Source organism: Lepisosteus platostomus, chromosome 6 (assembly GCF_059453375.1).
Source record: "Lepisosteus platostomus isolate fLepPlt1 chromosome 6, fLepPlt1.hap1, whole genome shotgun sequence".
NCBI lineage: Eukaryota > Metazoa > Chordata > Actinopteri > Semionotiformes > Lepisosteidae > Lepisosteus > Lepisosteus platostomus.
Genome location: NC_142616.1, coordinates 36,511,239 through 36,525,109, shown reverse-complemented (window position 1 = coordinate 36,525,109; position 13,871 = coordinate 36,511,239). Strand labels below are relative to the sequence as shown.

At 38.9% G+C, this 13,871-nt stretch overlaps 1 protein-coding gene across 3 annotated transcripts in view; it reads left to right on the top strand.

Annotated features, from left to right (window-relative positions):
* The window catches only part of nt5c2a (5'-nucleotidase, cytosolic IIa), a 41,350-nt gene that overhangs the window by 23,328 nt on the left and 4,151 nt on the right, over nt 1-13,871 (top strand). For 2 of the 3 annotated variants that reach the window (XM_088635678.1, XM_088635676.1), the window contains exons 4-18: nt 3,582-3,699; nt 4,465-4,560; nt 4,662-4,753; nt 5,199-5,256; nt 5,921-5,962; nt 6,065-6,158; nt 7,413-7,466; nt 7,891-7,974; nt 9,479-9,520; nt 9,868-9,975; nt 11,071-11,137; nt 11,391-11,561; nt 11,818-11,869; nt 12,068-12,128; nt 13,651-13,827. In XM_088635678.1, coding sequence (XP_088491804.1) covers nt 3,582-3,699; nt 4,465-4,560; nt 4,662-4,753; nt 5,199-5,256; nt 5,921-5,962; nt 6,065-6,158; nt 7,413-7,466; nt 7,891-7,974; nt 9,479-9,520; nt 9,868-9,975; nt 11,071-11,137; nt 11,391-11,561; nt 11,818-11,869; nt 12,068-12,128; nt 13,651-13,827 — 1,316 coding nt within the window. The remainder of the gene's footprint in view (nt 1-3,581; nt 3,700-4,464; nt 4,561-4,661; nt 4,754-5,198; nt 5,257-5,920; nt 5,963-6,064; nt 6,159-7,412; nt 7,467-7,890; nt 7,975-9,478; nt 9,521-9,867; nt 9,976-11,070; nt 11,138-11,390; nt 11,562-11,817; nt 11,870-12,067; nt 12,129-13,650; nt 13,828-13,871) is intronic. The other variant, XM_088635677.1, reaches the window with a different exon arrangement.

Below are 13,871 nucleotides of genomic sequence, written 5' to 3'. Positions count from 1 at the left end.
AGATGGAGAGAGCATCGCCTGATGTGTAAACTTTAGTTTTGTGGGATCCACGGGGTTTAGCATGCTTGTGCTTTTGCTATGTTATCTTGATCTTTTCCAGCAAGGATATGTTATAGTAGTGGTATAGGCATTAAAGATTGACCCCTTAGTGTTAACCTTTCACTTTCAGCTCAGCCCAGCATTTGAGCAGTTCTGCTATAGGACGTCAATATAATGTCTGGGAAAAGGCTGTAAAAAAGTGCTTATGCCACCTCTTTCAGCTTTTCTCTCCACTGTCCACACCTGATATTCACAAGCATTTTGGGTCTCTTTAGTGAGGGGAACTTTAGTTATCAAACGAGCCCTGACAAGAAAAGGTTATGGAGTTTTACAGTATTCACAATAATCTCAACATGGTTTCCATATGGAAGGTAAGGGAGGCTGGTACAAAATGTATTTTAACTGACAGGCAGAGAAATGTAAAATACATGTTTTTGTTCAGCCACACGTTTACAGCGCTAGTGTCACACGTGGACAGATTTTGTGTGTGGAAGCACAGTCCTTTGTATTGAAATCTCTTCAGATTAATAACATGGTTAATTGGAGAGTAAATCATAATGCTACACATACAGATATAACCCCGAATCCTGAACTTTAAATCAGAAACGGTACACCGTTTTTGTCATTTTGTTGTTATGCTTTGATTGATGGCCCTGTTGATAGACGTGTCGGAGCACAGGGCTAATTTAACTAGGGCTCAGTAACAGTAGAGGCCTCTGGGATTTATTGCAGGTATAGAAAAACACATTTTTGAAAACTCACACGAAGTTTCTTGAACAGTGGACCTGAAGACGAATTTCCATTTATAGCATCTCAAGGTTACTAGAGTTACCTTGAAATTGAGCCTTAGTTGAAATATTTAATTTCAGTTTGCAGTTGCATTATTTTAAAAAAGCTGCACTAGCTGGCTAATATAAAGTATAGTTCTAGCATCACCTGAGCTGTAAATATTATCTATACATCTTTAATAAATAGCAATCCATTAATTTGCATTTTAATATAAAGGGATTTGATTGGCATTTGTATTTCATTTGTTTGCCAATTGCAGGCTGTGCATTGCAGAGGGCACTGGCCTGATCTGTGTGCGAGTTTCAGCTGCTAATAAATCTGTTAACAGAGGGAATATCTGACACAGCAGGTGGGACTTGGCAGTGCAGACAAGAGGCAGAAGTAGCAGTGTGAGGAGCTGTCAGTGAGTGAGAAGAAATATAGGATCTGGAATCGTGTGTGTATGTGAAGTGTGGAAACGATAAACCATTAGAACAGGATATTCCAAACATTGCCAAGTATTTCTTCTAGGAAACACTGGAACAAATGATTAGAAGTCTGTGTGTAGAATCTATTCTCCTAGATATGATTGTTTGATTTGATGACCTGGCTAATAGCAGCGTTTTCCTTTTAATTCTGTACTTGTTACATTTGTATATATGGAAGGGGGCTTTATTATTTCTGCTTAGATTTCTTGCCATGCCTTGCCATAATAAATAACGGCTTAACATTGCACACAGTGTCAGAAATGGCAGCTTGCAGTACAGACAATCACTTTGCAAGCAGTATTTGGAACTAAGATAACAGTATCTTTTGGTAACATGTTGAAATGGTGCAATAACAGGTTGATTTATTTTTTATTTACTTGACCCTTGATTAATGTTTCAGCCTTTTTTTGCGGTCATAATTGGACTTTGATGATCATGACACTGGGTGGACAAATAATAAAGATAACTATGACATTGATGGCCGTTGTAAAAGTATAACCACATAGGCAGCTACATTCTTACAGATTTATCCCTCTCTTAATAGTTGTCATAATTAATATGATAGGTTGCCAGACGAGCGCAGAACAACACAAATGTGTACAAATGACATGTGAATGCACAGGTAATTAGCACTTATTAAAAGTGAGATGCATGGTTTGCAGCAAAATAATACATAACCACATTTGCAGCCACCCTGACACCAGTGACAGCACCAGAGGAAGAGGTGTTGAAAAGGAGCTCCTAAAAATAGGTTTCTTTGTAGCCATGAACTTCGCTCAAGTGAAAAAGTGGGGAGGGGGGAGCTATGTGTGTGGAGATATTCTGGACGTTTGACATGAGTAATGCAGTTCCGACTCCTCCGATAGCTGTGGTCCGTCACTCTCGGGTTTTACTGTAATGGGCGCTACAAGGGCTCAGCCTTTCCCAGAGGTGGGAGTTCCACAGCCTATTAGCAGCAGGTTGGTAGGTATGTATGCTGTGCCTTACCTTGTAGGGCCATGCCTATCCTAACACTTCCTTACCACGTCTTTGTTCCCTGTGTTGTGGGATTCATGTGAATGTATATCACTTAATGCAGTGCAGTTATGAAGGCGATGGTTAGAAGGCGAGATGGCTAAATAGTGGTAGCAGAAGAAGTTACAGAGACCTGTTGTACTGAAATGAATACAGTTACCAATAGAAATACTTCATGTACTGTGCAGAATGTGTTGATATTATAGTCTCCCTGTACTGACCTTTCTATAAAAGCTCAGTGTAGCCATATTATATTGTAATGATGTAGTATGTTTTGCTTTTTTCAGTTTTTGTGCAAATGTTTTTCCACATTATTACCATCGATTTTATTTCTTCCTTCATGACTTTTGTCATGTTATACTGATCTTGAAGGGTTTTAAATGTCATGTTTTCTGATTAAATGTTATACTAATTTTTACAGTTTATACTAATGTATACTAATTACACAGTTTACCAGTAAATGCTGAAGGTCTGTGAGAAATAGGCAGAATTGATGATGAATAGCGTTGGAGTGAGACATTCTTGTTCAATATCATCGGAATAATGTCTACAATAACTGCTTTCCTCACGTGAACCTAGTAATATTAATAAAAGGCTCTATTTGTAACATAATTGTCATTTTATGAATATGAATGTACTTGCATCCAACAAAAATCCTTTTAATAAAATCCATTTACTCTTTCCAACAAAGGTTTTAGCAATAGTAAATTAAGCCTTGTATTCCTCCAGTGTAGCAGATGCTAAACAAATTAAGTCTTTGTGCACAGTTCTCCTGGTATTGTTTAATTGTTGAACCCGGGCAATGCTATCTATTATAGGGAAGCTCTTTGAAAGTGTAGGTACAGTAGTGGGTAATTCAAATGAGAACTATACATGTAAAGTAACAGGATTATGACAGGTAAACATCGGTACAAATCGGTTCTTATAACTTTTTAATTTTCAATCTGATGAATGCTTTTTAATCATTTTTGCCCTTGTTGGCATTCAGGTTGAATGTCAGTTTTTAGTCGCGCCTCTGCATTTGAAGACATGGCAGCAGGGGGCACGGACTCACAAAGAACCTGTATCCATGGTAGAACTTCACCGACATGGATTATTAATGATAAGCAGTAACTGTCACAGAAGTTTGAATAGTGTAATTACCGTTGAATCGTTTTATTATTAACATGATGATAACCATAGGCCTGTCTAAAGACAGTGCCACACTGTACGTTGATGTGTCTGACAGAATGATTCTGTGACGTGTTAATCTGTGCCTTCTGTGTGTTACAGTCTACAAGTCTCCGGAATACGAGTCTCTGGGCTTCGATCTCACTGTGGAACGACTGGTGTCCATTGGATATCCCCAAGAGCTCCTCAGCTTTGTCTACGACCCTGCGTTCCCTACCAGGTAAGGCCGACCTTCAAAGCCTTTCAAAGCCCTACATGAGGCATTTTCAACAATAATGGGAAATTCGTTAAAATACCCTGACATTTCTAATGCCTCCCTTATAATTTGTAATCCTCTTCCCCCAGTCCTGTTGTGTTACAAGTCTGTGCACACAACCGAGTATTTAAATGTCTGTCCTTCGATTTTTGCAGCTGGTCCTTCATAAATAATTAACATGGTATTCCAATAAACTTTCATTCAGTGTGAGCCCATACTGAAGAGAACAAAGTACATGTACTTTTTTAAAACTTTTGATTTCCACCACATTTAGAGTACAGACCTATGATTTCACCCAGATCATTTACAGTCCTTTATTTGCGGGGAAAAAAGAAGACAAATAACGCTGTCCTGAGACTATGCACAGCTTCCCGTATGTTTGCAATTAAAGTTTCTGACTTTAGAATTTGTGAAATGTGGGTATTTTTGTACTGAAGAGAGTACAATACACACCTCCAACTGTAAACTTCCCACATCTAGTAGTATATTTATAATCCACTAAAACTGTAGATTAGTAATTTATAAAAACTGTGGATACATGTTCCAGTGACAATTAAAGTACCGTTCTCTGCCTAAAGTTTGTCTCTCTGTGTGATTAATTTCTCTGCTTTTTAAAACATAGTGCGAAAGCCAAAATAGATGGAAAGGGTCTTGTTTCTTGGTGAAATTTCCTGGTACATATGGGCACACCTGGTTCAAAAATGTTAAAATGACTCTTCTTGATTGTAGGGGCCTGGTGTTTGATACATTGTACGGGAACTTGTTGAAGGTTGATGCTTATGGGAATATCCTTGTATGTGTCCATGGGTTTAACTTCATGCGAGGGTAAGTACTGCCACTTATGTTACAGTGGAACTGTTCACCTGCTTCAGAAAAGGGCACGGAACTGAGCTGTTCTTCTTTTTCTGTGTTCGTTTTCCTTCTAGGCCAGAAATTCGGGAGCTTTACCCAAACAAGTTCATCCAAAGGGATGACACTGAACGGTTTTATATCCTCAACACCCTCTTCAACTTGCCTGGTGAGTCTGTGGGCAGTGGTTCTGACCGATAATCCAAAGACTGATGATTTTAATTCCGACTGAGACGACTGCAGGGTTTGTCGGCTCTTGTTTCATAAATGACTACCAGAATTACATCATAAAGTCCTCTTTAAAAAAGAACCTGTACTGGTGATGAACAGTTAGATTTTTTAAACTATTATTTAAGTATATATAAACACTCGTGTTGCTGTTAGCAGCTACAGTCCTTTGCCTATCTTTGTTTTCCAGTGGTGATCTGTGAATGCTTGAAAGCATTCTTCACTGAAGGGCTCAGTCGACTGTGTTATCTGTGAATGTAAATAGTTTGAATTCTTCTCAGGCTACTTTATTTTTTAGAAGTCTAATCTTTGACCCGGGAGGTCCATTATTCTTTCCATTTTTACTTGTTTTGAGATGTTCAGCCCAGTTTTCTCCCTCCCCACAGAGACCTACCTCTTTGCCTGTCTGGTTGACTTCTTCACCAACTGCTCCCGATACACTAGGTGAGCACTGCACTGTAGCTGTAGTTGTTTTTGAATGGAACAGTGACGGTTCTCTGTCACTCTTTTAGAGAGTTGAAATGATCCGGGAAACCAAGTACAAAACATTTGTAATAAACCTCTTCTTGTTGGATTATAGTTACAGTTTGTGCAGAGGCCTGCCATACTGAAATGAGTATTGCAGACATACAGATAAAATTTAGCTGTAGCAAAACTCCTTTTTTTCCCACTAGGGCTAGTATACCATGGAGTTGGAAATACTCTAGAGAATATTGTACAGTATAGTGGTGCTCATTTTGGTATTTTGGGGCTCTGTATGAAGTAATATGGAAGAACACATTACATGAGAAAGTAACACTAGTTTCTAGAGTCAATAAAAAGAAAAGAGAAAATTCTTATTTTAAATACTTTCACTTTGTATATTTGTGGATTTGCTGTTTTTATTTTCACCAAAATGCCAATAACTTTTTACTACAACAATTGCTGAATTGTGTAGACCAGTTGTTAATTTAGTCAGGATACTTAATATACATTTAGAGTTTATTTACTTTATATACCTCTAAAAATGGAAAGAAATTGTAAAATGCTTAACTGCATTTATGAGATTGACTTTTTTTGGTGATGCAAAGTGGGTGGAGAGTCTCTGAAATTGTTGTTGATTTTTTAGGGGGAGAAAGCTTTCCTGTTTGGCTGGGACACCTCAAACAAGGGAAGGCTACCCCTTTTAAAGCAAGCATGTCAAAACTGACTAATCTGTAAAGCTCAGGTCAGTAATCTGGAGCTCTTGGGCTGTTATTTTCTCCCCTCTCAGCTGTGAAACAGGGTTTAAAGATGGAGACCTCTTCATGTCATACAAGAGCATGTTCCAGGATGTCCGAGATGCTGTGGACTGGGTCCACTACAAGGTAAGGAGCATTTTCATTTGCTGTAAAGACATGAGTATAAGCACCCTGTGCACCGAACGAAATCTTTAACTTCCATAAGTTCTGACCTCATTAATAAGAATGATTGCAGACCTGGCAGACATTTTGCAATGTGTATTTGTTGTAACTTATCTCATGACATTTGGAGCAGAGAAACAGGAAAATAAAACTATGAAGCAGTTTAAACAGAAGTCATGTATCAATCTTTACAGGATAAATTGCATACTGTATATTACATATATGGAATATGCACACACTAAGTGTTTAACACAAACTCTGGTTGTTTTTTTTTTGTTTCTTAAACGAATAAAATGCAAGTAGTTGGAAAGCAATAAATTACTGTTTGTTAGGTTTATTGTATAGAATCCATTTCTCTTTGTTTTTTTATTTTAGTTAATTTCTGTAACATCAGATTGTGGAAAACAAGTTGAGTAAAGATTATGTCTGCACTGTCCTTCTGATCTTTACAATCTTTAACAAAACTGTCAGATTCTATCTACTGATGTGTCTCCTTTACTACATATATTGTCTGCACACATTTAGGACTTGATCATTATAAGTGGGATTTAAGATATAAAATAATAGTTGTGAGGGGTTCACAATCAATAGAGCAGAATCTAGCAGAATAGAGTGTTACTGCAGATGTGTTAGTTATAAGTGTATCGTTATGAGCAGGGATTTTTACACCAGTGTCTGACTGTAGTACAGTATTTGGAATAACTGTTTAAGAATGTTATTTGTGTTTCATTTGTTCATCTTAGGAAGCAACAGTTTGTAGTTAACTATGCAGTGTTAAATCACCTTCTGCATGTGAGTGCTTTGTGTATCCTTTGCTAATAGTTGTGCTTAGATCACTCAAGGCAGTTCCACTGAAGACTTCACAGAGCAGAAATTAAGGTTTTATTCTGGGATAATAAATCAGTGCAGCCAAAGTGCATATAGATTCTGAGCTTATCAGGTAACAAATTAAGGAAGCACAAGAGCAATTTAGCAAATTAAATGGGACAAATTACTGATTCGACAATAGATGACCTTATTATGCCTTAAAAGTGAGTTTGTTACATAGGGGGGACAACATCTGTTAACTGCTATGAGTCCCTACTTTGTTAATCACGCAAACTCAGTTTATAGCAGTAACTCCAAGCAAAATTAAAACATTCTGCCTCAACACCACTGGCAATTCTTAGGGTTATCTTAACAAAGTTAAAAAGCGGTCTAATCACACTTTCATTTCAGGGCTCTTTGAAGGAAAAAACTGTGGAAAATCTGGAGAAGTATGTGGTGAAAGACGTAAGTTGCAGCGTGTCTTGACCTGTAAGAAATGAAGTCCACACTAGAGTCTGAACAGTTCTGAAAGTTACTGGCACCTCTCAGATTATTCTTTGGCTGTGAAGATCAGTTTACATTCCTGCATGGAGCTCCTTCAATGGAATATAATAACCCTGTTTATAGGTATTCAGTCTGGTCATGCCTTCCACACAACCTGATCCAAACAAGTGTTTCCTTATGTTGTTATTGCATGCTGCTATTATATAGTGCTGTTTTTTTCCTGTCTCAAAAACTTTGTAAGTACTCCACTAAGCCCATGTTAATATATATACATATTACCTTAAAGTTGCAAACGAATAAGCTCTAATTTAATTTTATTAATTAATAAGGGCATACAAATATCTAGAAAACACTGCCATTGTTTTGCTTTCTCTCTTTCGTAAAGGGTAAACTGCCTCTTCTGCTGAGCCGAATGAATGAGGTTGCAAAAGTGTTCCTGGCTACAAACAGTGACTACAAGTACACAGATGTAAGTCGTGCTGTCTGTCAGCTCTTCTGCAGTTATTGCTGCTTTGAAGTGCACAGCTCCCTGTGCTGCATTCTCCCGTGACAGCTCACTGTAGTGACAACATCCTTCTTACATACTGAGAACAGTACATTCCTCTAACGGGAATTAGATCTTTGTGAACTGTTTTGACTTCATCATGATCTGTTCTTTTGCAAGTAGAGGTGTGTGTAAAGATTTTCAGTATGAGGAGGTATAAATGACCTATCTCTCAGCAGGGTTTAAAGAGGTTGAATGAATGGAAACTGTGTTTTGCCATACTTAATATTGTGAATGATATGGTGGAACGTTGTTAGTCATCAGCTCTCATATTTTACACGCCTTAATACAGGGACATTCCAGGACATTGAGGACACCAGGAAAAGAAAAATAGTTTCTGTTGAAATTATTACAAGTTTGAACAGGCTTTAGTCTGTGTTACCTCTCACATTAATACGTAGAATAAAAGAATAAAATGTACCGTTTCTCTAGTGATTTTGGAGTAGGTGCTATAGCCAGACTGCACTCTGGCCTCTGTCAGACATTTCTTTTTAATATTTAAAAAGATGTGGTTTAACCTGCTTGACTGAGGACCGGCTCACAGACAGCGGGACGAGGAGGTTGGGACCCTTGTGCAGAGTGAGGAGTGACCAAGGGGGAGCTGCAGAGCAGGAAACGGGGTGGAGGAGGGAGGGATGCAGGAGGCAAATGTAAAGGAGAAAAGGCTTGCTTATGGTATTTAGGGTTTCTCTATTTTTAATTGAGGAAATGACGTTAGGAATGATTACGAGTCAGAGCAGCTGAGATGAGATTGGCTCCTTGGCTCCTCCCCGAGTTTTCCTTGTACCACAGCTAGTGCTTATTTACAGAGAAACGGTCGCCACCCGGGCGTACGTTTTGGCAGTTGTATGGGAATCTGTATTTAATACATCACTCTCAGCACCTCCTTAACTCCTGGATAATGTAGACTGAACTCTGTGGCCCCTGACAGTGTCTATTTAAGGGACTGGAGTTTCTTCTGCTGAATAGATTATTTGTGAACTGAAGTCTAGTCTTAAATAAGAACTGTATAAACAATAAAGACTTGGTTTAACAGAGTTTGGATTGAACGGGCAAAATCTATGAAAGGGGAATTTTGTCTCTAAAATCAGAAACACCAGACTTTCCCTGCAATAACTGACAAAGTATAGGACAGTTTGTACTGTATATATTTCTTTTGATGGGTTTTGTTTGTGTTTCTTATGCTTTAGTGAAGTTTTAAAAACATTTTTAAAAAAATACTAAAAAACTGTAAAACAAATTCTGTAAAATGCACAGATAATGAAACCCTTCCTCCCTATTAGACCATACAATGTGAACTGCATTGTATGTCTTCTCCAATTGTACATCTTTACTTCTTAAAGGCCTCATTCTTCCATGATTATCATGGAATACTGTCTGTGAAAAGCTGGCATTATTTCTTATGTGACCTTTTTTTGGGGTATTCCAGAAAATCATGACGTACCTGTTTGATTTTCCTCATGGTCCAAAGGTAAGATAGAGTTCCAGGATTTATCCTGTTTTTTTGTGGATTTATTATTGTGTTACAGAATATTTTTGCTACTTTTCTCTGTTTTCTTGATTTTGGCCGGCTGTGGTATGGATCATTGTTTTAAGGTTATTGATGAAGAATTACTTTTTAATCTTTTTAATTTTCCATCATTAATGGAAATTAGGGGTTAGTTACATCATTCAGCAATCTCTGTATGATGCAGGAGCTAGATTTCTGCAATCAGTGCCATGATCTAGCAGTTGCATTTCTGAAATCAGTGTGTTGTAGTGACTACATTTCCACACAGCAGACTAGGTTTTCAGTCAGGGTGTTTTGTGTCATTACAGCCGGGTACTCCTCACCGTCCCTGGCAGTCCTACTTCGATCTGATCCTGGTGGACGCACGGAAGCCCCTGTTCTTTGGAGAGGGCACAGTGCTCAGACAGGTGGACACCGTGAGTACAGCACCGTCACAACTGGGCACAGCCTAGGAGCAGCTCACACCTTTCAGCTTGGGTAGACAGACACTCAGGCGCAGCGCAAACATACTGTGTGCAGTTGTGTTGCATCAAAGTGCAGATTAAAATGTGACCTAAGACAAAATATGTTAATGAGACCAGCTGCCAAATGCAGAGCTGGATATTTTCAATTGGAGAATAAAGGAACTGCAAGTTCTTAGAGGTTTGCGGATTGGCTTTTGGTTTTTAAGAGGTTCTTTCCGCTTTTTTTTTTAAAAGATACAATTTTAGACGAAGTTGATAAAATGCAACTTCGGTGCATCTTGTTTAAATAATTGAGCAGCTTTATCTCCATCCCGTTTTTGTGGCTTCTTAGACCAAAGCCCAGAATTAAAGCTTTATCAAGAGCTTCGCCACAAAGACAACTAACCTCCACAAAACACTTCTTTAAGCCTTTGCAAACATCACTGCATGCCTACCCTACAGATCCTTAGACTGCTCTCTTGGAGCTCTTTTGAGACTTTTAAAATAGTCCCTTTGTGTATCTGGGCCCAGTTACATCCTAATAAAAGTTGTTTTTCAAATTTGTAAACTAACAGTGAAGGAGACTAGTAAACACATTTGTTAGCCATCTTTCTTTCTGATTGGCACTGGGTGTAGGTTAGATACAGTTTCAAGGAGTGATCTGAAAATGATAACAGCAGGACAGTTGAATACTTTAAATAGTGTTTTAATGCTTAATCATTCCTGTCTGCATTGGCCAAGAAGGGGGACTTACCTTTATTAAAGAAATATATATATTGCAAATATGAAAAAAAAAAGTCATTTTTAGTGGAATCAATTGATTTCTCCAACTGAGTTTTGTATTGTTTTACATTGCTTTGTGCATGAAAGTCTTCTGCTATTAAGATAGCATATAATTTAATATATCTGTGATATTTAATTTAGTCTGAGCAGAAGCTCAAAGTTTTAGTGATTCAAGTTTTTAATAAAATGAACATGACCTCTCCATAAAGTGAAGCTGTTCTGTCTGCTTCAGTGCAGTGTGGGATTGTGACGGAAGGTGAGTGAAATGTACTTTTCCATTTTCAGACGACAGGAAGGTTGAAGATTGGGACCTACACTGGACCCCTACAGCATGGTATTGTGTACTCTGGAGGTAAGGAGCAAGGGGCATAAAAGCTTTAGTTTATTTAAAGGGAGAGAAAGCTTTTGTTGTGAGAGAATATATTGTGTGTAATGTCTGCTGTTGAGTATGAGAAAATAAGTTCCTGTCAAAGATAATTTCTTTCATACCCTGTGCTTTTATCAAAGTGTTTTCTTTTTTCCCCAAAACTAAAGAGTATTTACTGTGGTATAACTGTGGTATCCCTCCATTAGTACATCCTTAGACTTTCCCTTTGCTCCTGCAGGCTCCTCGGACATTGTGTGTGACCTGATGGGAGCAAAGGGCAAGGATATTGTGTACATTGGAGACCACATCTTTGGAGACATCCTTAAGTCGAAGAAGAGACAGGGATGGCGGACCTTCCTGGTTATTCCTGAGCTGGCGCAGGAGCTACATGTGTGGACCGACAAAAGCTGTGAGTCTTTACACCACATCCTCACATTTAATTCCACGTGCCAACAAAGGGTAATGTGTTATTATGTGCCAAAAACAACCGTCCAGAACCTTGCAGTCCATCATTATACCCTGAACTGATGAATTGGGGAAAAAAACCTTAAGCGGTTTCCCGGTATGTGAATTTCAAACTCTAAATGACAAGAGATGAAATCCAGATTGAAAGGCTCCTGATCAATTTCATGCTGACGTTAGGAAGTGTTTTTTGTCATCCTCAGCACTGTTTGAAGAGCTGCAGAGCTTGGATATTTTCTTGGCAGAACTCTATAAGTGAGTACAACATGTCTTAAATGATCTCAGTTTGGTGCTAATGAGCATTCCATATGGCATGGGCAAGCTATTTACCCTGTTTGGAGTTAGTGGTACTGTATAGAATCATCAGTGCATGATTCCTAGTTTCTCTAATTCACTGCGACTGCTTCTTTTAAACACTTTGTCCAAGCTGACCTCACATGCCTTTCTATGCAGACATTTGGACAGCAGCAGCAATGAGAGACCCGACATCAGCTCCATTCAGAGACGTATCAAGGTTGGTTTTCTTTCTTTCCGTCTTCCGACGTCTGAGACGTGGTTGTCCTCACCATTAAAGTGACATTAAGCAGCAGCAGTTGACATTAGACACTTTGCAGGTTCAGAACAGGTCCCGCGTGAGGAAAACGATATGGGCAGTGGAGATGGAATGAATCAGCAAAAGGCTAATGTCTCAAAAAACGTGGAGGAGTGAAATTTTGGCAAACCAACCACCCAGTCCCACAGTGATCCTGCCATCCCCATCATGGAAATGGGAAATGGGAGGTTGTCATAAACTATCATAATTTTTTCTTTGTCTTTAACACTTTTCTAGAGATGCAAGAAACGGTTCCTTTCTCTATGCTTCTTTCCTGTCTGGTTTCCTGCAGATATGTATATCAGTAGCCTTGGCTGATGCCAGACCACTTCTGGTCTGATTGGTCCTGCTGTACATTTTACCCAGATACACAGTCTCAAGGGAGGTGATGACACATCACCAGTTAATCTTAAATATTCGCACAAACGAGGAGAAAAGTTCATTTTGAAGGACAGATTTCTATAAATTATGAAACAGGACAAGGCTTATACAAATCAAAATAGAAAAGAAACTAGAATGTAATTTGAATGGAGATCATTTTTGTTATGTTGATGTTACAGTTCATGTATTACATGTCTCACTTATATTGCATTTATGTTTGATATTCAAACCAGACTTTTTTATACCCACTATCTGTTGCAAACAATATTATCTGTTGAAAAGACATCTCAAAACGATTTGATGACTTAATTACTAAGTACACAAGGGATAAAAATTAAACTTGCACAAAGATCTGAAATAAAAGCCCACTGGTCTCTATACTGCAGCCTATGATGTTCCCCCTTATGATGTTTAGGGAAATCTTTTCAGGGTCTAATTTAGGATTATTTTATTTTGCAAATGAGAAACTAATTAGAAATACCAACAAAATCACACAGAACACATAATCAGATTGTACAATTGGTGGAATTCTGTTGAAATAGAATTGAAATTGTAACAGAATCTTGATTTTAATTTAGTACAGGAATGGTATTGTAGGTCCTTACTACTGTAGGAGCTGTTCTCTCAGACAGATGGAGAAATGGGGAAGCTCATTCAAGTGAAACCAGTTGTAGTTGAAGTTCTCATTGCTTCACCACTGGAAATCTCTGCTTTTCCTTGGCTCTTTCTTAGTTCTTTATATATATATCTCTCACACAAACACTTCTTCGCATTTTGTCTCATGCATCCCTCTTCCAGCCCATTTCCACCTTTGCAGCTGCCCCTCTCTCTGAACGAGGGTTCGAGCCTCATTGTCCAGTGGACAGGAGGCTGCTCCTTTACCAAGTGCGTCAAGCCGAACCTTATTGTCTTTAAAATACTGTTACCTGTAAACACAAGGTGTGGCTGTTTCTCCTGAGCTAGCCCTAATGTTATCGGGAGGAGGAGCATCGTGCAGGAATGTGAAAGGTGATCAGGTGCCTCCCACTCCAGTTTGACTCCATCTCCTGTTTGCGCCCCACAGAAAGTGACTCACGACATGGACATGTGCTACGGCATGATGGGCAGCCTGTTCCGCAGCGGCTCGCGGCAGACGCTGTTCGCCAGCCAAGTGATGCGCTATGCTGACCTCTACGCCGCCTCCTTCATCAACCTGCTCTACTACCCCTTCAGCTACCTGTTCCGGGCTGCACACGTCCTCGTGAGTTCCTCCGCCTGGCCCGGTCCAGTCTGGGGGTTTCCCAG